The 27,423-nt window shown below is 43.1% G+C and overlaps 1 protein-coding gene across 1 annotated transcript in view; it reads right to left on the bottom strand.

Annotated features, from left to right (window-relative positions):
* Positions 1–2,422: 2,422 nt before the first annotated feature.
* Positions 2,423–27,423, bottom strand: part of LOC120309290 (complement C2-like) — a 70,784-nt gene continuing 45,783 nt past the window's right edge. Inside the window, exons 13-18 of the mRNA XM_039346371.1 lie at positions 20,177–20,327; positions 17,740–17,819; positions 11,800–11,891; positions 8,621–8,747; positions 5,612–5,661; positions 2,423–3,090 (exon numbers count right to left, since the gene is read on the bottom strand). Coding sequence (XP_039202305.1) covers positions 2,902–3,090; positions 5,612–5,661; positions 8,621–8,747; positions 11,800–11,891; positions 17,740–17,819; positions 20,177–20,327 — 689 coding nt within the window. The 3' untranslated portion in view covers positions 2,423–2,901. The remainder of the gene's footprint in view (positions 3,091–5,611; positions 5,662–8,620; positions 8,748–11,799; positions 11,892–17,739; positions 17,820–20,176; positions 20,328–27,423) is intronic.

Here is a 27,423-nt window from a genome sequence, read left to right on the forward strand (position 1 = left end):
TTAGTTCTAAGTTGCTTCTCTCTTGATCAGTTTCCATCCATTGTTTCTTGTCCTGCCTTCAGGTGCTTTGGAGAATAGCTTGACTCCCTCTTCTTTCTGGCAGCCCCTGAGATATTGGAACACTGCTATCGTGTCCCCCCTCGTCCTTCTCTTCATTAAACTAGACATACCCAATTCCAGCAACCGTTCCTTTTATGTTTTAGCCTCCAGTCCCCTAATCATCTTTGTTGCTCTTCTAGAGCAGTGGTTCTCAACCTGTGGGTCGGGACCCCATTTGGGGTCGAACGACCATTTCACGGGGGTCGCCAAACAACGCAGTCCGCCATTTTTTCCCCCTTTTCCTTACCTGTGCTACTCCCTTTTATTCTATTGGCTTTTGAAAGCCAATAGAATAGACTCTCTTGAATAGAGTCTAATTCTATTGGCTTTCAAAAGCCAATAGGAATTGTCCAGGCTGTCTCTGCCCTGCTGAGCCCGCCAAAAGTCCCATTCTGCAAACGGTGCTGCACCAGTTGAGTAGTCCTCGACTTATGACCGATTGAGTAGTTCTTGACTTACAACCTGTTGGGAGTCGCGGCATTAAAAAGGTTGAGAACCACTGTTCTAGAGCAACTCTTTCTAGAATCTCAACATCTTTTTTACATCGTGGCAACCAAAAACTGGATGCATATTCCAAGTGTGGCCTTACCAAGGCGTTGTAAAGTGGTATTAACACTTCACATGATCTTGATTCTCTCCCTGTTAATGCAGCCTAGCTTTGTGTTGGCTTTTCTGGCAGCTGCAGCACATGGCTGGCTCATATTTAAGTGATTGTCCACTACGATTCCGAGATCCCTCTCACAGTTGCTACTATGGAGCAAGGTACCATCTATACTATACCTGTGCATCTGGTTTTTCTTGCCTAAATGTAGAACCTTACTTTTTTCACCACTGAATTTCATTTTGTTAGATAGCGCCCAGTGTTCAAGTCTGTCAAGATCCTTCTGTATCTTAAGCCTTTCTTCTGGAGTGTTGGCTATTCCTGCCAGCTTGGTGTCATCTACAAATTTGATGAATTCCTCATCTATCTCCTCATCCAAATTATTGATGAAGATGTTGAAGAGCACTGGGCCCAGAAAAGAGCCCTGGGGCACCCCACTACACACTTCCATCCACATAGATGCAGTTCTATTGAGGACCACACGCTGAGTACGGCCTGTCAGCCAGCTACGAATCCATCTGATAGTGATGCTATCTAACCCACATTTTTCTATCTTATCTAGTAGGTTGTAGTCTATTTTATCAAATGCCTTACTGAAGTCCAAGTAAATTATATCCACAGCATTCCTCTGGTCCACTAATTTTGTCACCTGATCAAAGAATGCACTAAGATTTGTCTGGCATGATCTCTTTTTGACAAATCCATGTTGGCGTTTGGTTATGACTTTGTTTGCCTCTAGGTGTTCATTGATTCGTTGCTTGACTATCTTTTCCAGAATCTTCCTAGGTAGTTTCTGAACGTTTCATTACCAGACTAGGTAACATCAGCAGCAGGATTTTCTCGTCCAATTTTCCTTAGGTTATAAATAAAATAGGATAAGAAAATAGGACAAGAAAATCCTGCTGATGATGTTACCTAGTCAGGTAATGAAACGTTCAGAAACTAAATTGAAACAAGCTTGGGGAGCCAACCACTACCAAAATCTAAAACCCCGAGCTACAGGTATTTTCTATTATTTCAAATTGGTTATTAGAGTGTTATGCCACTATAAAATCATAGCCAACATTTTTTTCCTTTAACTTCCTGAAACTACATGCACTTCTCTTCACTTACTCCAAGATTGTATCCTGGATGAAAAAAAAAAAACATAATGCATCTATTGGGTTATTCATTTATTTGTAGGAAAAAATTCAGGGGCATGAATGATTAAGCGGAGCACTATGGTTTTCTGGGTCACTTTTCTCTTTATTTTGTGTTGCTTTTTAAAATGACGTCCAGATTTAAAATGTAATTATGATACTAAACAAGGGCATTCAGATGTTATATGTGTACGTGTGTGTCCAACAAGTTCAGATGGTAGCCACAATCTCACAGTCCTAAGACCTGCCTCTCCCATGGACATCATAGAGTCTAATTTGGATAGAGGTAGCAAACCAGTCCTGGCACTTCAATATTTCGAATCAAAAGCATCCTGTTTGAAACAGGAAACAGGATTCTTTTAATTCAAAAGTGCTTTGACTTACTTATTGCTTCCTGGGGATTTCTAATGGCCTCTTATTATGAATTCCTGATTCATCTGTTTGCTCAAATACCTTTCTTTTCTCACACAAAGGCCTAACTGCAAACTACGAAATACATTATGCTATGTATAATGCAAAGAACGTGTGGAAAGAAACCACTAATAGCACTATGCACAAAACATTCAATCTAGGTAAACAAGAATATATATTAAGAGTCAAATGAGATATGCTACCCCACTGACAGTTTATTTAACAGTATTCCTGTTGCCATGCTCTGTAAGAAGTCATAACAAACAGGGGAAAAAGAACAAGGAAAAAGCTTTTAATGGCCATTGTCTTACTCAACGCTAGAAAGCTTCAGGGGAATAGGATTAACTTTTGAATAAATATTATTGAAGGATCTTGGAAGACAAGCAGAGGTGCATAATATACAGTACAGTATGGTGTGAAAGAAACCACTGGCTTAATTTTATTTTCAGCTGATTGGCATTTTTGCAATGTCTTTGGAAGGAATTGAAGGCTCTGACACGATGAACTTTGGACCAAATTTGGATCCTTCTGCTGCGAATATCAATATTTCAATTGCCAGATGTCATCAAGGTAATTTTTAATCATTATTATGGAGATTGCTGGCTTGGCAAATACTGTACTAAGTTCTGGTTAAGAGCAAATACTAGAAGTTCACTGCATGGGACTGAATCTCAGGGACTTGTCCAGATGTTTTCTTAACCAATCCTGAACTTGAAAGAGGCTGATGTAGAAATCTCGTGGTTTGTATCCTTTGTTTGGGTCATCTCGTATCATCTCCCCATTGTTGTTTTTCCTCTTCTTTACACATGGATCATATGTACCCCAGCTGATCACACCCACCTATTGGGAAAGACAAAGGAATTGTAAATAATAAACTAGATAACCTGGATGAGATCCAGTGAATCACTAATTGTGATTATTAATGTTCTTGGCCAACCTAAATCTCCCAGTTTCTTGCCCTTCACTTGGGGTGGCTGTGAACAAGGAAGCTTCCATTTTCCAATAGGTACAGCCATTGGTGATTATTCCTAAGTATGATGTCAAAATGTACTCATGATGTTATATGCAAGAGCCGTGATGGTATAGTGGTTAGAATGAAGTATTGCAGGCTATCCACTGTCAAGAGTTCGATTCTCACCAGCAAAAGGTTGACTCAGCGTTCCATCCTTCCGAGCTTGGTAAAATGTCCATTCTGGGCCTAAGCAACAAAAAAATTAGCTACCAGTTCTGCCGAAGTGGTGCGAACCAGCTGAATCCCACCACTGTACATAGGCCAGGGATCTCCAAAGTTGGCCACTTTAAGACTTGTGGACTTCAGCTCCCAGAATTCCTCAGCCAACTTTGGAGACCCTGACATAAGCTATATTTTAGAGATGAGGCCGAATGAAAGAGTCTCTGCAAGGATCCTCTGGCAGGCAGTCATTTCAACCCTGCTTCTTTTACCACATATATTCAATTAGTAAGAATATGTGGGGAAGCAAAGGGACAAGTCATGAAAAGGACCCAGATTGTTGGGGGCAATATGCTGACTCTGTAAACTGTTTATACAGGGCTGTAAAGCACTATGAAGCAATATATGCTATTGCTACTGCTATTTATCCTTTCATCATACCATCACACCCATGTACTATATGTCCAAGGCAGAACTCTCATTGTGATGTCACAGTGAACTTTTCATGACTTGTCCCTTTGCTTCCCCACATATTCTCACTAATTGAATATATGTGGTAATAGAAGCAGGGTTGAAATGACTGCCTGCCAGAGGATCCTTGCCGAGACTCTTTCATTCGGCCTCATCTCTAAAACATAGCCTATGTCAGGGTCTCCAAAGTTGGCCACTTTAAGACTTGTGGACTACAACTCCCAGAATTCCTCAGCCAGCTGGCTGAGGAATTCTGGGAGCTGAAGTCCACAAGTCTTAAAGTGGCCAACTTTGGAGATCCCTGGCCTATGTACAGTGGGTGGGATTCAGCTGGTTTGCACCACTTCGGCAGAACCGGTAGCTAATTTTTTTGTTGCTCAGACCCAGAATGGACTTCCGGAAGCGGCATCCACACAGAGAGCCGGTTGTTCACGTATTTGAATCCCACCACTGCCTATGTGGTACTTGGTAGCCTCCTCCAGATACACACTTGCATTTACTCTCACAATAACCCAGTGTTGTACAGTGGCTAACACGTAGCGTTAAGCCTACGGTGACTGTAACAAATCACCCCTACAATACTATTGGTTTATTCTTATTTCTGCAACCATGCATGTTGGCTGACCATTGTTAATCTAACTTCTGCCTTCCTGAGCTACCTTAAATTAAAACATTTTAAAGCATAAAAGGAGAGTAAGTGGGATGTATCTGCAGGAAAATTAAGAAGGTTAAAAAAAAAAAAGGGGGGGGGGCTGTTTTGGAAAACAAGATCACACAACCACGAGCCCATCCTTCTGCTTACTGCAAGAATCCAGGTAGAGCAGACCCAACAGAAAGCACTCTGATCTTTGCTGGAACACATCCAGGAAACGGGAGTCAACTTAATAATAATAATGATAAAGTTGGAAGGGACCTTGGAGGTCATCTAGTCCAACCCCCTGCGCAGGCAGGAAACCCTATGTACCATTTCGGACAAATGGCTGTCCAGTCTCTTCTTAAAAACTTCCAGTGTTGGAGCATTCACCGCTTCTGGAGGCAGGTTGTTCCACCGATTAATTGTTGTAACTGTCAGAAAGTTTCTCCTTAGTTCTAGGTTGCTTCTCTCCTTGATCAGTTTCCACCCGTTGCTTCTCGTCCTTCCTTCAGGTGCTTTGGAGAATAGCTTGACTCCCTCTTCTTTGTGGCAGCCCCTGAGATATTGGAACACGGCTATCATGCCCCCCCTCGTCCTTCTCTTCATTAAACTAGACGTACCCAATTCCAGCAGCCGTTCCTTATATCCTTTAGCCTCCAATCCCCTGATCATCTTTGTTGCTCTTCTCTGTACTCTTTCTAAAGTCTTCACTCTTGAGCATGGCTTCCTGCTTATTAGGAAGGTTTTCTAACACTCATCCTGAGGAATCTTGTCTTTTCTCATGCAAAGTATCTCAACTGTTCTCAGAGTATCTAAAGTTTGAGCAAGTCTCCATCCCCACCATGAGGTTCTAATCACCACCGCTACCACCACTTCCCTGAAGATTGCAGGACTTCGCCTAAGTTCACATACTGAACTAAGTTCTAACTGTCACGGTCAAGTTGTACCACTCTAGCTAGTTCAATAAATCACAAATTTTAGAAAACCCTGGCTTAGGAACAGGTAGCCCAGATGAAAAGAGCTTTAACCGACTGACGTCAAGCCACTGGGCATGTCACATTCGAATCCGGTACATAATTCATTACCTGAAAATGTCTTTCTCTCCTTTCCACGAAGAGTGATCCTCCAGATTCGCCTGCAACAGTGGGAGAAGGGAAATTAAACAGAGGACAAGCTTCATCACTTCTTGCCTCTTCCAGGAGGAAAAAGTTCAAAAGTTCAGGCCTTGCAAAACTGGCCAAAACTTCACCCCTGACTAGATAAAGAATAGAGGAAGACGGTCTCTTTCTTTCTCCTGATCAGAGATGTATCTTAACATCTGGGGAGACCTAAGACAGAGAACTTCTAAAGCTACAGACCTAATGCCTTGGCTTTAATCCGGAATTGTTTATTTAAAGACAATTGTTTATTTCTCACTAGCCTTGGACAGGTTTATTTTTAAAAGAGAACAGATTATCTCATGAAGATCATCCTTCTTAGAATTCTTGCCTCTGTGTTAAACATGGTAGAGTTGCTCCTATTCTTTCATTTGAAATGCCAACTGATATCTTATGGTTGATAAAGCCAAACAGCAAACTATTCTGGTCATCAAGATACAAACTATGTCAACTGGTATCCAGCTGTTCCATGGAAGAAGCATTGTGCAATTCCTCCTCCTCCTCCTCCTCCTCTTCTTCTTCTTCTTCCTCCTCCTCCTCCCCCCTCCTCCTCCTCATTAATCAATGCACTGTTGGATGAAAGATTGGGCTATGGATCATCATGTTCCAGGCTGATACATGTGGGTTGGTAGACAGATATTTTTTGACTCCCCAGTCTAGAGACCGATTGCCTCAAAATACGATCCAATTAACTTCTATATCTAAAAAGGGACCAGAACTCATGGCCTTCTGGCTTCTAATCTAGTGCCTTGAAACACTATACCAAACTGGCCCACAAAAGGTCTACTTGGGCAGCAGGAAATGTACATTATTCCTACCCCCATCTCATCCTTCGGGTGTCTGAAACATACAAGGCACTGACCCAGGCACTCAGGTCATAGCAAGGACTACAAAGTTTAGAGAGGGAGGAGAAGGGTACTACAAATAAAAGTTGCCATAATATAAATAAGTTGACTCAGTGTGTAAGGAAATATCCTGGACTGAAAGACCTCTGTTATTAGAAAATATTTGCCCAGCTGGGACCAGCAATGTGATGCATCCAATCTTTCCTCCCCCCTTTAAATGTCCTTTTTTTTAAAAAAAAAAAAAAAAGAGAATAAAAGTATGTAACTTATCCCTCTACCTACCTACCCAGCTCTGCGCTTTGCCTGAGGCAAAGTTGCCTCAACCTGAGGCAAAGTTGACTTTCCATCTGCTATGGTGCAGCTCTGTCTAATCCAGCAGTTCTCAACCTGTGGGTCGGGATGCCATTTGGGGTCGAACGACCATTTCACGGGGGTCACCAAACAACGCAGTCCGCCATTTTTTCCCCCTTTTCCTTAGCTGTGCTACTCCCTTTTATTCTATTGGCTTTTGAAAGCCAATAGAATAGACTCTTTTGAATAGAGTCTAATTCTATTGGCTTTCAAAAGCCAATAGGAATTGTCCAGGCTGTCTCTGCCCTGCTGAGCCCTCCAAAAGTCCCTTTCTGCAAACAGTGCTGCAAGTTGTCTGCAGCGAAGGCGAGCTGTCTGGAAGTTTCCACCCCTCCCTGCTGAGCAACTACTAAAAATGTAAGTAAAAGAGGGCCAGGGGTGGGAGGTGGGAGGCCGGCGGGCGCAGGGAGGGTTGCTGGCACACGTGGGGCCTGGCGGGTGCCTTACCTCCCTTGGGCTGGGCCAACTGGTGGCCCAGCCAGTGGTCGGCCTGCGCCGTCTCTGCCGCTTGCCAGCTACGCCTCGGCTGGCGCAGGGGGCGGCACCACGCATGCGCGGTGCTCCTGGGCAGGGAAAGTCTCAACTTACGACCGGTTGGGTAATCCTCGACTTACGACCAGTTGGGTAGTCCTCAACTTACGACCGGTTGGGTAGTCCTCAATTTACGACCGGTTGGGGTCGCGACATTAAAAAGGTTGAGAACCACTGGTCTAATCTCTCAGTGTTTCATCATCCCACTGATTGGGCCTTGACCCCATCTTTAGGATCAGTGGCTATTAGCCTGGATGGCTGTGGGACTGCCTCGGAAGGCCATCTGCTGGAAGGCTAGTGGTCAGTTGGTGACTAGTTGGAGACTAGGCAGTTGGTGGGCCACTGTGAAAACAAACTGCTGGCTAGACGGGCAAGGGAGCTAATCCCGCAGGATATTGCTCGTATCAGCGTTTCTCAATTTTGGCAAGGTAAAGATGTCTGGACTTCAACTTCCAGAATTCCCCAGCCATCCATACTAGATGGGGAATTCTGGGAATTGAAGCCCAGACATTTTCACCTTGCCAAGGTTAAGAAACACTGGCTTATGTCCATATTCTTACATCCCAAAATTCAGCATCCTCTTCCTGGTTCTATCTAATGGGTAGTTGAAGGGAATCACCGATTGGCTTATGATATTATCAGAACAGCCATGAAGATACAGCACAGCCTCAAACTATAGGTTGTCCTCAACTTACAATCGTAATGGAGGCTGGAATTTAGGTTATAAGTTGTTGGCGGTTGTTAAGTCAAGACACCATGTGACTAGACTTGATTTTACAACCGTTTTTAACGAGTCATTGCAGTTGTTAAGTGAATCGTGTGATTGTTAAAGGAACCAGATGGTCGTTAAATGAATCCAGTGTATCCCAAAAAGTCACACATGGCATCATGTCACCACAGAACGCTGCAACTGGTCATAAATGCGATCCAGTTGTCAAGCGCCCCAAATGCAATCAGGTGACTATGGGGGAGGGGGGAATGGGAGTAGTGTACAGCAGTTGTGACTTTGAGGATGAGTCCCAGGTAGCTTTTTTAAAGTCCATTAGTCAAGGACTACCCGTATTTCTAAAGGATTGGCAAGTGGAAATGATACAAAACACTCCTTATCTAGTGACTCCAACTTAGCTTGGCCAGAATTCAACCCTCCTTCTTTGACATTATAATGACACAACGGGGATACAATCACACCATTTTTGCAGGTAAAATTCACCTTTGCAAGTGTATGCTTCCAACGACTTATCTTCTCCACTGCACAGGAACCTGTCGGTCACCACTTCGTCCACATTGGACACATTGGAATATATCTTCTGAATAGCTCCAGAAACACACGTGGGACGCTGCAAGAAACAACAGGTTAACAACAGATCTGCTATTAGAGTAGCTACTTAGGCCATTGGCTCAAGGGCTCTCCACCTATTGTGACTTCAAATCAGGTTTCAAATACTGGTGATTGCCTTGACTGGTCCCTACCAGCAAGATTGTTTCTCAACCTTGGCAACTTTAAGAGGTGTGGACTTCAACTCCCAGAATCCCCCAGCTATTATTGCTAATGGCTGGGGAATTCTGGGAGTTGAAGCCCATGTGTCTTAAAGTTGCCAAGGTTGCGGAATACTGCCTTTACAAGTCTATGGAGATTCTCACTCATCCAGGTCATCCAAAGGTGTTTTTTCAAGAGCCAACTGGATTTTCTTTGTTTCTCCTTGAAGATATTTCACTTCTCATCCAAGAAGCTTCAGTCAGAACTGAAGAAGCTTTGTGAAGGAGAAGCGAAATGTCTTCAACGAAAAACAAAGAAAGTCCGATTGATACTGCCCTACAGTTAAGGTTATCTTGGTAAGACTTTTCAAAAGCGGCGTGCCATTGCCTCATTCCTAGGGCTGAATGAAAGATACTGGCTCAAGGTCACCCAGCTGACTTTGTACTTAAGGCAGGATGAAAACACACCCTGTGTTGGGCTACACCAAACTGGCTTGCCATCTGTTCTTGGGACAACAGAAAACTGGGCTAGTATGAAATCAGCTGCCTCCAATGTTGATTTCTCTCCTGTTTCCATTTTGTGTGTGTTCTGAGTCACCCTTGAAGGCTTCTGGCTTTGCCTTCACATTTCCAAACATCACCACCAGATAGGAGAAGCCTCCACCCCCCCACCCCCCAGTTAGGATAGTGATATAGGGAGGCAGTTTGGGGAGATGTCTGGGTAAATGCAATGAAGCCAGTTTTTTGGGTTATTATGGTTGGATGTTCTCTGGCTTTCTTACATTGTTACAGGAGTCTCCAAACTTGGCAGCAACCTTAAGACTTGTGGACTTCAACCCCTAGAATTCCTCACCTAGGAATTCTGGGAGTTGAAGCCCACTAGTCTTAAAGTTGCCAAGTCTGGAGACCCCTCTTTATCATGCAGCTTCCCCAGTCAGCCGATGCATCCCTTTGTTCAGCACACAGCTTCAATGCTCAAAACAAGCTCTGCAATCAGATCTTTGGTTTACGGGCTTACCCTACGTGTGGGGAAGAGGGGCAAGTTCCCTTTTTTCACAGGGTGCAGAATAAGCCCTCTGAACAGCTAGTGCAGAAAAGGGGGTAGTGCTCCTGCTTTACCAGGTCTGGGTTGGTTTAAAATCTGTGCCCAAATTATCCCAAAAAGTGCTTTTTCCCCAAAAGGCAACTGGACTCTTACTTGGTTTTCTTTTTCCTTTGAAAATGTTTTGCTTCTCATCCTCAGTTAGAGTTGAGTTAGAGACGAGATGAGACTTTAGAACTGAAGAAGCTTCTTGGATGAGAAATGAAATGTTTTCAAAGGAAAAAACAAAACCCAAGAAAGTCCAGTTGCGTTTTGGAAAAAGCACCTTTGAGACAACCATGACCTGGATGATTGAGAATCTCCATAGTCATTGTGTGCCCAAATTAAAATATAATACGGTAAGATTCAGCTATGTGTTTTGTTTTTTTTCCAGGGACCTGCTAGGGAAGCCAGGTGTTGGGATTCTGAAGAAGCAGGATAGAAAGATTGTTGATGCTTTGAACTTGGTGATAGAAATACTGGCTGGAAGTTTCAAAAGACCGGATTGGTGACATCCATCCATCCATCCATCTGCCTCAGAGCCTTTTCCCACTACAGGTTCCTCACTGATGGCATTTCTTCATGGCCAAGTTCTCCAACTCTGCGTCAGAGAAAACGATCCAACATAAATCTATCATCCCTGTGGCCTATTGTTTTCCTGCCTTTTCTGAGTCCTACATTTCTAAATCAAGGTAAAGCAAGGCAGCCAAACAAATCTTATTTAGGCTTCAGGCTGCCTTTTCAGTGCTGTCAGCTTGAAGAGGGGAGAGATTACTTTAAGGATGGTTTAGGCCTATCGTATAAATAGGCCTGGGATGAATTGAATGCAGTGTCACGGGAACAGAAAAATGAAATTTCCCGAATATGTTTGTACAAAGAGGAAAGGCCCTCAGTCAGTTTAACTCAGTCTTTCTCAGCCTTGGCAACGTTAAGACAGGTAGACTTCAACTCCCAGAATTCCCGAGGCAGCACCTGAAGTCCACCCATCTTAAAGATGCCAAGATTAAGAAACACTGCTATAACGAATACATGTATTTATATTTTTCTCCGTTCCTCTCGATCGTATACCTGTACATTATTCACCTAATGCCAACGTTATTAACTTTTTCTTTAGCCAGATGTGCATCTCAAAAACCCACGGCTCTTGGTTTGGTTTCATAATCAGCTTTGGTGGGTTTCAGAAAAAAAAGGTGAATTTGGACAGAGTAAAAAAAAAAAAAAAGGCTTCTCTGCTTTCTCTCCTGTGAGGTTGGCTCCCTGAATAAGTTGGGAAGTGTGGGTGTGTATGTGTGACATTTGTACAGAACAATTAGTTGATTTCATTGGATGAAAAGTATGGAGCATTCTACTTCTACTTTCCCCACAGCCTGCAAAATCTAGAATACAACGAAGCATAGTACCCCTGACTGAGTTTTTACAAGAGTGTAGCAACATTATCACAAAAATAAACTTGACTGTAAAAAAAATCGATTTTTGTTAACAGAGTTATCCAAGTCTGGAATGTCTTACCCATTTCAGTTGTCTCAACTACTAACTTTCCCAGTTTTAATTCCAATTTAACTTCTCCTCCAATATTTAAGAGTTCCTAAGAGGTGTGCCTATCGTCCCTGTCACATTTTAGTTTTTCTTCATTTTGTTTGTTCGAATTTGTAACTTTTGTTTGACCAATAAATAAATAATATGCTTTAAAATTATCTTTTTGTTTTTTCAAGGGGAACGCAAATTAACATCCCCCCATTTCATCTTCTTTAAGAGATTTTTCCACCATTATTTCCTCTTCCTTTTCAGGCTCTTATTACCCAGAATCCCTGAGTAGGGAACCAAACACTCACACTTCTTTTGGTCTTGATCTGCACATTCATTCTCTTGTGGTCCAAGGAGATGAACTCGGCAGGCACCTTCTCAAAACTCAGAAGCTCCAGTTCTGTGAAGCAGAAAGGGACATATAATTATGGGTTTAGATCAGGAGTGTCCAATCTTTGCTACTTTAAGACTTGTGGACTTCAACTCCCAGAATTCCCCAGCCAGCATGGCTGACTGAAGAATTCTGGGAATTGAAGTCTACACATCTTAAAGTTGCCAAGGTTGGACATCCCGCTTTAGCTAAATGTATAATTAAGCTCAGGAAACCTAAGAGGTTACAGCAAGGAAGACCCATCCTCAAACAAAAATAATTAAACACTTTTGCTGTTTCTGAACAGAAAGAGCAAGAAATGTGACCGATAAAAGAAAGTGGGAAGGATGGTTTTCATTTTGTCCCCTCAGAAAATGGAATGGTGAAAGGCAGCCACCTAGAGTGGAGCAATTTCCTCTTCTGAAGGAACTGCTTGTTTTGTTTTGTTCTTGAAAAAAACCCCTCTGTTACAAGATTTGTTTTCTATTTTAAAAAAAAAACTTGTTCTAATGAAACTGGGCTGGGTTGTTTGTAAGCGTGCCAAGAAACTTGAACTCAGCATGTGGAATTTCTTTATAATATTTGTTCAGAAATATTTCTTCATCTTTCCTCTGAAATAGCAAAGGTTTTAACCTCCGAATTTCCTCAAAATCTCTCACATTAGAACCGCAAAGATAAGGATGTGCTGATCAGTCTAAATTGGTCAGTGACCGGGTCTGGATAAGCTGAGGCAGGATTTGGGGTTTTTTCAATAGATTTTTTTTAAAAAATGCATTAAAAACATGCCTCAATCTTTTTGCCCTTAGTTTTCTTGAGAATAGCCTTTAGTCATTTTCCCAATATTCAATATTTCTAAATATTGGGAAGGAGGGCAGGTTCAACCCTGCGCCCCTTTTTTGTGGAGTGCTTCAGGCTTCAGGAATTGGGATTCTCCCTGTTTAAAATCTACATGAAATTGCTGGGAGAGGTCATTTGGTGTTAGGGCAGTGGTTCTCAACCTTTCTAATGCCGCGACCCCATAATACAGTTCCCCATGTTGTGGTGACCCCCAACGACTTATACATCACCGGGTGCCAGGGGCGTGGCCAAAGAAAAGGGGGGAAAATGGCGGACAGCCTTGCTTGGCGACCCCCGTGAAATGGCCATTCGACCCCAAATGGGGTCCCGACCCACAGGTTGAGAACCACTGTGTTAGGGGGTACAGTATCATCAATATATAGGTGATACTGACAACTGACACTCAATTATATATCTCTATCTCTGGTTGGGCACGTCAGACATTGACCCAGTGTCTGGAGCAGTGTTTCTCCCCCTCAGCAAATCTAAGATGTGTGGACTTCAATTCCCAGAATTCCTCAGCCAGCATTCTGACTGAGGAAATCTGAGTGCTGAAGTCCATACATCTTAAAATTCTGGAGATTAAGAAACAGGGAGTGTTGGTTTAGGGAATCTGGGTTGTTTCTTTGATGCTGGTTTTAATGGTTTCTTCAATATTGCTATTGTTCTTGGTGTAGAGTAGACCACTCAGAGTTATGGCACATAAGATGGACAGCCATCCATCCATCCATCAATCAATCAATCAATCTCATGCTTCCTAACACGTATGTTCTCTTTTTTCAATGCACTTGAACTTTTTTGTACCTTTTGCAAATATTATTTAACGCAGATTGAAGACCGGATGCTAGCAGACTGTTCACTGCTACTTTGAGATGAGAAACAAGTGCATTTTAATAAGAACATATTTCAAATGTTCAAATGAACAAACAAAGTGAAATTGGGCTAGCTTCAATCTGCAGGTTTGAATGGAACAGTCAGAGCCAAAGAACACACACATTCATGAGAATGATGCACGGAAATAATGAACTGAGGGGAGGGGGGAAACGGGGTTGCGAAACATGGGTGTATCTCACAAAATTGCAATAATAACTGCATCTTTGGGGAACTATTCCTGTGGGAACACATGGGTGCAATATTAAAAATAAAAGCAAAATCAAGCCTAACAAACCAAATGTGACAGATTTGCAACAATTGAGAAACCAAGAGGAACTTAAACCAATAGATTTCCAAAAATGGAAGAAATGAAGGAAACCACTTTGTAAAAATGAGGAACTGATATTGACAGAACAGCCCCAGAGGGACATGCATAGGGTGTTTTTGGGAGGAAAGTTAAAATGGCATGATGATGGTCCTTAGAATGCAATAAAAGCCCTGCCTCTTTAAGTTACATGTGGTTAAAAACTCAGATGCAGCTTCAACTACACAGTTGAAGCTGCCATCTTGAAGTTCTTTTTTTTTGTAAAAAAAAATTTATTTTCGGTTTTTCATTACATTCATAAAAAGTACTTCAGATAAAGAATAGAATAAATTTATACTTTTGGTATTGCTCGCCCATTTCCCCCCAAACCGCATTCACCCTCTAACCTCTTCTCTCACTTCCCTCTTTCCCTCTTCTTCCTCACTCTCCCCCTCTCCTCCTTCTCCTCAACCTTCCTACTTACTTCTCCCCTTCCTCCTATCTTCTCACTCCTGATGCAGTCCAGGGGAAATGCCCGAGCAATTCCTCTCTCCAAATTAAAACATCAATATTATATACAATAAAACTATTTCTACTTATCCAGTCTGAACATCTGGCTGACTGTGCGATGATCAATAATAATAATAACAACAACAACAACAACAACAACAACAACAACAACAACAACATTAAGAGTCTGGATGAGGAAGATTACTACAAATACTTGGGTATCCTTCAAGCTGACAACATCAAGCACACTGAAGTCAAGAAAAAGATTAGAAGTGAATACATCAAGAGAGTGAAGAAGATCTTAAAGTCCAAACTCAATGGAGGAAATACCATAAAGGCAATCAACACCTGGGCAATCACAGTCATTAGGTACACAGCTGGAATAGTGGACTGGACTCAAGCAGAACTAAAAGCAATGGATAGGCAGACCAGAAAAATAATGACAATGAATCAGGCCATTCATCCACGCAATGACATTGACAGACTTTATCTACCAAGGCAAATAGGTGGGTGTGGAATGCTACAAGTACATCAGATGGTTGAAGAAAAAAAAATGGCTTTGGAAGAATATCTGAAGAACAATGATGAAGATGCACTGAAATTAGTATATCAGGAAGGCTTACTGACTACTGGAGAGACCAAACTGGCCTACAAGAAAGACCAAATGAAGAACAGACTAGAGGCATGGGAAGACAAAGCACTACATGGCCAATACATGAAAAAAATAGCTGGGAAAGCAGATAATAACAAGACCTGGCAATGGTTAAGAGCAGGAAAATTGAAGAAAGAGACTGAGAGACTAATTCTGGCTGCACAAGACCAAGCCTTAAGGACAAATGCATATAAAGTCAAAATTGAGAAGACAGCAACAGACAGTAAGTGCCGCCTATGCAAAGAAGCTGAAGAAACAGTGGACCACCTGGTAAGCTGTTGCAAGAAGATTCACAGACTGACTACAAGCAGCGGCATGACAAAGTAGCTACAATGGTGCATTGGAAGATCTGCAAAAAATATCATTTGCCTGTAAGCAAAAACTGGTGGGATCATAAAATAGAGAAAGTCATAGAAAATGATAAATTAAACTGCTCTGGGACTTCAGAATTCAAACAGACAAGCACCTGCAACATAACACCCCAGACTTAACAATTGTCGATAAGAAAGACAAAAAAGTCTGGATAGTGGACGTGGCAGTGCCTGGAGACAGTAGAATAGACGAGAAAGAACTGGAGAAGATAACAAAATACAAAGACCTACAAATAGAAATAGAAAGACTGTGGCAAAAGCAAGCAAGGGTAGTACCAATAGTCATAGGCTCCTTGGGTGCAATCCCAAAACAACTAGAGCACCACTTGAACACCATTGGCATTGACAAATTCGCTATTAATCAATTGCAAAAGGCGGCCTTACTAGGAACTGATTCCATCCTGCGACGAAATCTGTAATACCATCAAACATCCACATCTGCCTATCCCAAGTCCTGGGTAAGGACTCGATAGGTAGACAAAATGCCAAATCCAGTCTGAACATCTGGCTGACTGTGCGATGATCAATAATAATAATAATAATAATAATAATAATAATAATAATAATAATAATAATAATAATAATAAAATTGGAAGGGACCTTGGAGGTCATCTAGTCCAACCCCCTGCTCAGGCAGGAAACCCTATACCATTTCAGACAGATGGCTGTCCAGTCTCTTCTCAAAAACTTCCAGTGTTGGAGCATTCGCCGCTTCTGGAGGCAGGTTGTTCCACTGATTAATTGTTCTAACTGTCAGGAAATTTCTCCTTAGTTCTAGGTTGCTTCTCTCCTTGATTAGTTTCCATCTCTTGCTTTTTGTCTGGCCTTCAGGTGCTTTGGAGAATAGCTTGACTCTTTGTGGCAGCCCCTGAGATATTGGAACACTGCTATCATGTCCCCCCTCGTTCTTCTCTTCATTAAACTACTAGACATACCCAATTCCAGCAACTGTTGCAATTAGTCCAAGCAGGAAATCCTCCTCTGGACAGATGGTTCTCCAATCTCCTAAAAACCTCCAGTGTTGGGGCACCCACAACTTCTGGAGGCAAGTCTTTCCACTGATTAATTGTTCTGTCAGGAAATTTCTTCTCTACGTTCTAGGTTGCGTCTCTCTTTGATTAAAGGTGGCACACTTAAAAAAGTAACGCCAACCCTCGTCTTGCTGTGGTTTTCCTGTTGTGTTACCTCCATGGCCTGAATAGTCTACACAGCAGCAGATTGAAGTGGTTGGACTTTACAGTGGTGATGGGGGGGCTGTACCATCTTCACAGGATTGAGAGATACTATTTTTGACTGTTCTCCCAACTATCAAACTTTGTAGAAAGTAAAATCCATGAACACATTTGGGAGACAAAAAAAACTGTAGTCAGCCGCTCACTCCCTGCCTGGTACTCATCCAAATGCAGCAGTGTTGTTTTAATGTAGGGATTTTGAGCATCTTAATCGTTACAAACAATGCATTGCAATCAGTACACATCCAGTATCTCATTTCCATCTTATTCTATTGTTATTATTACATTGTTGTTATTTTATTGTACAATACAGGCAGTCCTGTATGGTAATAAACTTACAATAGTTTATTTAGTAATTGCTCAAAGTTATAAGGGCGCTGAAGAAAGTGACCATTTTTCACAACCTTCGTAGCATCCCCAGGATCATGTGATCAAAACTCAGATGCTTGGCAACTGGTTCATACTTATGACCACTGCTGTATCCCGAGGTCATGTGGTCACCTTTTGCAACCTTTTGACAAGCAAAGTCAACAGGGAAGAGATTCACTTAACAACCGTGTTACTAACTTATCAACTGCAGTGATTCACTTAACAACTGTGACAAGAAAGGTCGTAAAATGGGGCAAAAGGTAACAAACGTCTCACTTAACTACATAAAGTTTGGGCTCAGTTGTGCTCATAAAGTCAAGGACTACCTGTATACACAACTCAGAGCCCTGATGGCTTATGAGTTAATGATGATGATGTTATTCATTTAGTTGAGTCCGATTCTCGGCAATTTTACGGGCCAGGTCTCTCCACATCTTCCCAAACTTGCACATCATCATCACCCATCATCATTTTTGCGTATTTTATTATGACTAATAAAATAAATAAAAACGATGTCTCTTTTGTCCTTCAGCGGCTCAAAGTGGCAGAGATAACGCTTTCTCCTTCGCCTTTTCCCCCGACTGCAAAAGCTGTATGAGAGAGGCTGAGCTACGTCTAGTTTCATGGAGTGGACCTCAACCCGTCCAACATCTTGGTCACGAGACCGCCCTGGCTCAACCAGAGTCTAATGGAGCTCAGTGCAAGGCATGGAGAACCCAGGTGCCCTTACCATGATCTCTGCATGTCGTCGTTCCAGGCTTTTTCTTCATGGCTCTGCTGGCCCCTTCGGTGCAAGGGAGGCAGATTGGCCTAGAAAGAAAAGATGGATCTGTTTAATTTAATGGCCATTAAGAGAAATCCAGGGGGGTCCCAGAAAGGTGGGTAAGTGACAAAAGGAATGAAGGAGGACAGGATGGCAATTCAAATTGGGTAGGGCCCACCTGGAATTTTCCAGCTTTGGAAATTTGTAACTGGAAAATTAGCGATTAGGTCAGCAAAATGCCAAGGTGCACTCAAAGGGGATTCTGTAGGCCAAGACAAAGGGCTGTGGCCAGGTGGCCCTTGATTGGCCACTCTCTCTTGTTTGGGATACACAATCCACTGCATCCACTACCAAAACCTGTACCTGTTTGTTTACTTAAAAGGGACTTTTTCTGTCCTTTCTTCCACTACCGGGAAAAATTGTAATAAAAATAGAAGAGAAACATCTCAGTAACCAACAGTCAACACGAGAGCAAAAGCATTGGCTATAATAAATGTAGAAAGTCAGGAGGTCACAAAAACATTAAGCCTCATTCATCACCCTTGTTTAGTGACTGCCTTGTACAGGGACACGACAGTGATGAAAAAGTATCTTTGCTACCAGTCCTCTCATTTATGATCTTTTCAGGTCTATAAAGCAAAAAAAAAAAAAAAAAATCCAAACCCCTAAGTAGTAACACATTTGTATTTTACTTACTTTAATACTTTACTTAAGTATTAACACACTTGTATTTCCTCCTATCTGTCTTATTCCAAAATTAGACTATGTACTGTGTTTTATCTAATCAATAAGTTTTATTTTGTTGATCACATCACAGGACTGATCAATCAATTAACTACTATTTCTACAAGTGTAGTTGAGGTACTATTTAGCGATCATTGTAGATTTTAGAAGAGTCAGCACAGCCACATTCCACTCTGTATCAAGGCTGCAGCTATGGAGTTGGTCAACGGTATTAAGTATTTGGGGGTTCAGGTAACTAACAATCTGACTTGGTCTCTCCACACGTCATCCTTAATGAAGTGTACAAACCAGTGTTCGCATTTCTTACATCGGTTGAGGAGAGCACATCTTTCTCCTTCTGTCCTGGCCACTTTTTACTGAGGCATGATTGAGAGCATCTTAACAAACTGCATCACTGTCTGGTTTGGTGGTAGCAATGCCTCAGATAGAAGGTCCATACAGAGAGTGATAAGGATAACTGAGAAATGATATAGGAAGCCATTATTCAGGATACTGCTTATAAGAGCTGCGTACTTAGACCTCGGAGATTGTTAGAGATCCCCCCACACTTTACGGTCTGTTTCTGTTGCTCCCCTCTGGGAGGAGGTTTCGAAGTATTTATAGCAGGACTACTAGATTCTGTAATAGCTTTGTTCCCTAGGCCATCCGTCTGGTAAACTCGCAAGATTCCTTTTTCTTGCCATGTATATGTATACATCCAAAATAGACAGTGTTGTTTCTCTGGGCCACATATGTGTGTGTATGAGGGTATATGCAAAATTTATTTTATTTGTTGTTGTTTTTTTTGTCATGTTTATGCAGTGTATCTTGGAAGTGGTTACCCTTTGAGAGCTGTATGCAACGAAATCTCATTTTAACATATGCTCATCAGTGTACATTTAAAGCAGTGGTTCTCAACCTTTCTAATGCCGTGACCCCATAATATAGTTCCCCATGTTGTGGTGACCCCCAAGTGGGTGTGGCCACCAATAAGAGGGAATAGGACAGCTAGGGAAAAGGGAAAAAATGGTGGACAGCGTGGTTTGGCGACCCCCATGAAATGGTCGTTCGACCCCAAATGGGGTCCCGACCCACAGGTTGAGAACCACTGATTTAAAGTGACAAAGTTATTATTCTGTTCTACTGATCAATCAATCAACTACTATTACTTCTATAAGTGCAGCTGCAGTACTATTTAGCGACTGCTTCACTTAATGACCAGGTTTATTTATTTATTTTATTTATTTATGAGACTTATATACCGCTTTAAGTGCAAGCACTCTCTAAGCGGTGTACACCAGTAAGCAATGTATATATATATTTACATTGCCCCCAACAATCTGGGTCCTCATTTTACCTACCCGGAAGGATGGAAGGCTGAGTCAACCTTGAGCCGGTGAGATTTGAACCGCTGACCTGCTGAACAGTCAGCTAAAGTGGCCTGCAGTACTGCACTCTACCTGCTGCGCCACCTCGGCTCTTTTTTGTTGCCGGCTAAATGAGAACTACCTGTAATAGCGCAATGTGAATGAGTTTCCAATGGAAGAGCCTGCCTTGGTAGACGAAGGGGAATTCCTTTAGATTTCAGTTGGGATGTGCAAAGAGCATAATTAGTGTCAACCAATGAACATTTCTGAACAAATCAGGTGAACTTTAAAACCCTGACAAAGTGACGCGATACCTGATTCGTCCCCCGAAGGACACCGGTTTCTCCAGTTCAAGGAGGGAGATATCGTAGTCGTAGAATTCTTGGATGCCCTGGGCTGTCTTGGCTCGAATGTTGTATAATTCATGGTCAATCCGTCTCTTTATCTTTATCCTGATTTCTCCTCCTGCCAAGGGGAGAAAGAATCAGAGATCCTCCATTTTCTTTTTCTACCATAAAACATTGCATTGAGGAGCCCTTGGTGCTCTCTGAGCTTGGCTGTTTCCTTGCAGATGTTTCGTTAACCCAAACTAGATCAGGGCTTTTCAACCTTTTCACCCATTGTGCCACTTTTAGGATATGGCAACATCCGAGTGCCACCAGTCGCCTAGCAAGGTGTCAAAAACTTGATGACCAAAAAAAAAAAAAAAGGAAAAAAGTGAAGTACAGATAGTTCTCAACTTACAACAGTTCGTTTAATGACTGTTCGAAGTTACAATGGCACTGAAAAAAGTGCCCCCCAAGGCACAGCCGATCAAGACACCTGCCTGCCCAGCCAGCGGCGCTCTTCCTCCTGTCTGAGGTGTTCATTGTTGTGAGCATTTCTGTTGAGGATTGGCAGCGGGGGGGAGGTGTTTGGTTTTTATTCCCCCCATCTGCTGGGTGGTTGCAGCAGGTTTTGGTCACTTTACATGACCCTGGGACACTGTGACCATCATAAATATGAATCAGTTGCCAAGCATCTGAATGTAAATCACAAGACCCTGGAGATGCTGCAACATTCCAGCTGATTGGCGCTTCTTCTGGGCTCAGCAGAAGCGCCAGAATCAGAGCCGAGCTCCAGCTGGGGCCTGGCGCTGATCCTGGCGCTTCCGCTGAGCCCTGACAGCCCTGCAGCTCCAGCCATCTTTTGCTCAGGCTTGTGCGGTGCTGCCACTGGTTCAGCTCATTCCCCTCCCCTGCTACCACTTTTCTAGGATGGTCGCGTACCACCTGCCAGGTGCCAATGTACCACAGGTGGTACCCGTACCACTGGCTGAAAAACCTTGAACTAGATAACCTCATCAGCACTTGAACTATTTGTTATGGACTAACAATGCTGGTTACCTAGTTTGGGTAATGAAATGTCTGCAAGAAACCTTCCAAGCTCAGAGATGACTAGATGGACTAGATGACTTCCAAGGTCCCTTCCAACTTTATTATTATGGATCATCGCACAGTCAGCCAGATGTTTATTATTATTATTATTATTATTATTATTATTATTATTATTATTATTACTACTACTACTACTACTACTACTACTACTACTATACCAAGGACCCCTCCTTTCAAACCTGAGCTACAAGTATTTTCATCTTTATTGGTAAACGTTGCATTGCTGCCAGGAAAAATGGCCTCCCTCTTTTCCTGTCATTTCTGGAGATGACGAGAAAACAGCCAGCATCAATCTGCCAGGGATTTAGTTGGTCACAAAGATATCTCAACATTCCAGTAGAAGAGAATAGCTATACCACAGGGTTGAACTGTGGGGTGGTTGGTGTTCTCTGAGCTTAGTTGTTTTCTTGCAGACATTTTGGTGCCCAACTATGTACCATCATCTGTGTCAGTTGATGATGATATTACTGATGATGGTAATGGTGGGTAATGAAACATCTGCCTGCAAACAACCAAACTCAGAGCATCAAGTGCTCCATATATCTTAGCCTTCTTCATAGGAGGAAGCTTCCACCGTGGATGAACTACAGGTCTCTGCTTTGCATACAGTAGATGCAAGACTTGCATTCCTTGTTAGGAATGTCAGCTCACAAAAAAAGAGCAAGCCTTTGAGCTGATGGGCCAAAGATGGACTCCTCACTGCATTATACTGATCTGAGGGACAAGCTCCATATTCCAATTAATACAGATGTGCCTCTGTGCATTACCAGGTGTTGGTTACTTGGTGTCCATTTTTTTTGTCTCCTGTCCCTTTGGTGAAGAACAGTAGTTCAAGAGACTGCAATTTTGATTATTAGTGAGAAAATATCAACCATGATTCTCCACCCTTACCTCTACATATACCATGGGTTTGTGTGAATGGCATTGTATTTGATTAACAAATCATGGTTAAAATTATGGTAGAAAAAAGAAAGCTCACTAGATAACCTCTGAGATCCTTCCACTATTAAACCATCATTAAACCATCATTAGATGGCTACCAGTTGTCCTTTGAGGTAGGTCAGATGAGGAAAAAAACATTGGAAGAATCCAGGAGTGCCATTTTATCATTGCAAAGGAGTGTTTCTCAACTTCGTCAACTTTAAGATGGGTAGACTTCAACGCCCAGAATTCCCCAGCCAGCAGGTATGGAGAATGCTGGCATAATGGCTGCAGAATTCTGGGCGTTGGAAGTCCATCCACTTTAAAGTGCCAAGGTTGAAAAATCCTATTGTAGAATATTATCACAGAACCTTGAAAGCCCCTGAAAGCCATTTCTTATATGAAAACACAATCACGGTGGGGTTATTATTCTAAGTCCCCTTCTCATGTCTCCCCTTTTCCCAGGACTAAGTTGTCTTTTATTTTTTTCCCCCTGAGGGCTCCTACAGTATCTACTTTCATCAAGGTGTTCTCCACCTATTCCATTCTGTGTATGTGTGTTTGTGTATCAACAAAACCAAAGATAATGAAACAGAGGGCAAGCCTTGAGTCATTGATCTCCTGACTAACCAAACAGGAAAAAATACACCAGGAGCTTTGCCGAATCAGGCAAGTAAACATTCAGATGGACTTTGCCACAAGGAAGCAATTACTGATTACCTCTATAATTACCATTCTCTTTTTCCATTGGCATGTAAGCACTTTCCACTGAATTGAGGTTACACTAGATTTTGCATGATGAGATGTATTAGAAATGTGTGTGTGTGGTGGGGAGAGACAGGATTCTGGTGGTTTTTTGAGGTAAAATGGGCCTTGACCAGAAGGTGTCAAATGAGCCTGAAGGTTTGAATTAAACTGCCCAGTGTCACTTTAGATAGTGAGATGGGTGGCATATAAATTTAATAAACAAACCAACAAACAAATATAATCCCCTGACTTTAAAAATGCAAAAAAAGGCTGGCTGGGTGTGGAATAATTGATCCTATCTACCCTAGGTAGGTTCCAAGTTCCACAGAATACAGATAGTCCTTGACTTATAACAGTTCATTTAGTGACCGTTCAAAGTTGCAACAGCACTGGAAAAAGTGACTTTTGACCGCTTTTTTTCCACATTTATAACCATTGCAGCATCCCCACGCTCATGTGATCAAAATTCAGATGCTTGGCAACTGCCTCATATTTATGACGGTTGCAGTGTCCCGGAATCACACGATTACCTTTTGTGACCTTCTGACAAACGAAGTCAATGGGGAAGCAAGATTCACTTAAACTACCATGTGGCTAACTTAACAACTGAAGTGATTCCCTGTGGCAAGAAAGGTTGTAAAATGAGGCAAAACTCACTTAACAACTATGTCGCTTAGCAACAAAAATTTTGGCCTCAGTTGAGGACTACTTGTATAGGAATGGAAGGCTGAATGTGATGCATGCGATGCATGGGCTGTGTTTTTTAAATCCCTAAAAACTAATAGCAAATCTACTATTATGTCTATACCAGGGGTAGGCAACCTTGTCTCTGTTATGACTCGTGGACTTCAACTCTCAGAATTCCTGAGCCAGCCATGCTGGTTCAGGAATTCTGGGAGTTGAAGTCTATGAGTCATAAAAGAGCCAAGGTTGCCTATCCCTGGTCTATACACTGATAGTTCAGTGGAACTAGGATAGTTTGCTGCCTGGAAAAAACAGACAATACATAGTGTCTTATTTCACTTGGAACTTATTTCAATTGGAACTTACTTTAACACTGGCTACCACAAACAATCCAGCTATAATATAAGTGCTGCCCAATTGTCAGAACCCATATTCTAAGGGGACCCCTTTCTTGCTTTAAACCCAAACTCTGTTCTCTCTACACTTCTGGGTTCCGCCATACTCCTGGAGGGGAGGGGGGGAAAGCACTGCGGACTATTGCTTTGTTTTCCTCTGTCGCTACACACTGTAACATTCTGCTGCTTCTGCATACTTCCTCTGTGAGCTCTCTCTCCCCTTGATGTCAGCTAGAAAAGGGGGGAGGAGAAAGGAATGTGCCTCCGGCAAATGGTTTATCTCCACGCTCCAAAGGGAAGGTGCGAAGAGCTGACAAAACATCCCTGCAACCCTGAGACAGCCCGGGGCGTTATCTACTCTTTTGCACAACGGACTTAATACCTGAGGATTGGCCCATTTGAACTGACTGGATGAACTATGGGGTGGGGTTTTGCTTGGGACACTTTTAACCTATTGATCTGAGCAGGAAACCCTCAGATCCTGTCTATTATGCCTGCTGTCAGCTTCTTCTAATAAAAGTTCCTTTTGGAAGAAACTGCTTCCACGAGTTCTGCTTTCTTAGGATTAGGTCTTGAAGTGGGCCCTGACATTAGACACTGATTTTTGTGTCCCTGGCGCCTCAATCCAGCTGCATCACTGACCTGGATGATTGAGAATCTCCATAGACATTCATGCATCGTAATCCATGAAGACATTAGGATAGGCTCCCAAACACACTAAACCCAATTCTGAGAAGAAGAAAAAAGGAACCCGACTAAGCCATGAAGATCCTCATCTAATGGCCAATTACAGGTAACCCTCGACTTGCAACCACAGTTGAGCCCAGAATTTATATTGCTAAGTGAAAAATTTGTTAAGTGAGTTTTGCCCCATTTTACAACTTTTCTTGCCACAGTTGTTAAGTGAATCATTGCAGCTCTTAAATTAGCAACACCGTTGTGAAGCGAATCTGGTTTCCCCATTGACCTGGCTCCTCAAAAGTTCACAAAAGGGGATCACATGATCCCGAGACACTGCAACCGTCATAAATACGAGGCAATTGCCAAGCGTCTTAATTTTGATCATGTGACCATGGGCATGCTGCAATGGTCGTAAGTTATCATTAAGTCAGTTTTTGCAGTGCTGTTGTAACTTTGAACGGTCACTAAACCAATGGTTCTCAACCTTTTTAATGCCGCGACCCCCAACCGGTCGTAAGTCAAGGACTACTCAACCGGTCGTAAGTCGAGGACTACTCAACTGGTACAGCACCGTTTGCAGAATGGGACTTTTGGCGGGCTCAGCAGGGCAGAGACAGCCTGGACAATTCCTATTGGCTTTTGAAAGCCAATAGAATTAGATTCTATTCAAGAGAGTCTATTCTATTCGCTTTCAAAAGCCAATAGAATAAAAGGGAGTAGCACAGCTAAGGAAAGGGGGGGGGAAATGGCAGACTGCGTTGTTTGGCGACCCCCGTGAAATGGTCGTTCGACTCCAAATGGGGTCCCGACCCACAGGCTGAGAACCCCTGCACTAAATGAATTGTTTGTGAGTCAAGGACTACCTGTATTCTGGTTCTGCCCACCATGGTGCTATTTATGGTGCTGCCTATTTTCATTACTTCGCCTCCTGTCTGGCCAGCAGTCCCGCCCCACATTGAAATATTAAGTGCAGCTTCCAGACCCCCAAGGCTGCTTAACCCTGGACTATAGGAAAGCATCTTTCTTCAACACACCGGAAGGTAGCAGGTCAACTTTGGAGGGGAATGTCTATGGAGATTCTCAATCCTCCAGGACATGGTTGTTCCAAAGGTGCTTTTGAACAGGCAACTGGACTTTCTTGGTTTTTTCCTCCTTAAGAACGTTTCACTTCTCTTCCAAGAAGCTTCTTCAGTTCTGACGGAATGGTTGTGCTATCTGTAGGATCTATATCAGTGGTGGCGAACCTATGGCATGCGTGGAGCACTTGGAGCCCTCTCTGTGGGCACGCACGCTGTCGCCCCAACTCCACCTTCCCCCGTGGCCCCTTCCTCACCAGCAGCCCCCCTGGGGGAGAGTAGCCCCTGGGCATGGCCCGCGCAGAGCAGAGCAGAGCAGAGCAGCGCAGCCAAGCACATGGCAGCCAGGTAGCAGGGGCAAGATTTCGCCCTCACGCCGTCGTGTGCAGATGATGCTGCAAGGCGCGGGTGAAGGGCGTGGCCATATGGTGCTGCAGGGCCGCCTGGGCGATCTGCTGCAGTGGGCTGTGGAGGCAGTGAGTGGTCCTGCGGGTGGCAGGGGCAGAGCGGGCATCGGGGCGGGGTGGTTTTGGGGCACTCGGTCTCCAAAAGGTTCGCCATCACTGATCTATATTTTTTCCATTCCTTAGCTGCTAACGGCCAACCTTCAGACAGAACTGAAGAAGCTTTTTTGGATGAGAAGCAAAATGTTTCCAAGGAACATTCAAAGAAAAACAAGAAAGTCCAGTTGCCTCCTGGAAAAGCACCTTCGGGACAACCATGACCTGGATGACTGAGAATCACCATAGACATTTAGCTGTGCACTGTGGGATGAACACCCTCAGAAAGGTGAGGGAGTATGAATGGATTTCCAGAAAACAATGCAGACTACAGGTGTTGTGATTCCGTGCCAGCCTGTGCTCCCAACAGCTGAGTTTGAGGAATCTGAGGAGGAGGTAGAGGAGGCATTTGAAGGGCCATCAGGGGCAGAGGGAGGCTCTGATGAATTACAGGACTCAGGGTTTGATGCAGAGCCTGGGCCCTCCAGTCGTGTTCCTGATGAAACTCAGCTGTGTGAGGAGAATGAGTCAGACTCGGAGGACTCACACCTGATGGACATGCTAATTGATGCACGCACACGTCGTCAATTAGCGAGAGTAAATCAGCAGCAGTCAATACGGCAACTCCAGGGTAAAAGGAGAAGGCACTGAGAGGCAACGCCTTGGGACTGCTGTATAAAAAGAGGAGGTGTGGACGGTGCTGGTTGCTGAAGGCAACCGTTTGCAAAGTGTTTCTTGGAATCCTGGTCTGTTCGTCTTGCTTGTGACTACTCTTCTGTTTGCATCGTGTTTTCCTGTGGACTATTTCCTTCCTTTGGACTTGAGTTTTGCTGTTTGTGTTTTGGACTATTTGACAGTTTTGTCACCCATATTAAAAGGGGTTTGTTTTGTTGTAAAGTCTCCAGCCTATTGTATCAGCAGGGGTTTGGTCCTTGTGCCTTTAACAAGGACGGCAATAGGCTGGGATAGAACAACAGGAACCATTTGTGCTTTAGCTTGAGATGCAGACAACAGACACATCCTCGGCAGCCGGCGCCTGTCTTCAACAGTGAAGGGACACAGGACAGAAAACATCCTGCATCCAAGAAGGCTTGACACACATATGCACTACTTAGGTGACC

The sequence above is a fragment of the Crotalus tigris genome, unplaced genomic scaffold, assembly GCF_016545835.1.
Source record: "Crotalus tigris isolate CLP2741 ecotype Arizona unplaced genomic scaffold, ASM1654583v1 scf7180000017989.1554031673:749699, whole genome shotgun sequence".
NCBI lineage: Eukaryota > Metazoa > Chordata > Lepidosauria > Squamata > Viperidae > Crotalus > Crotalus tigris.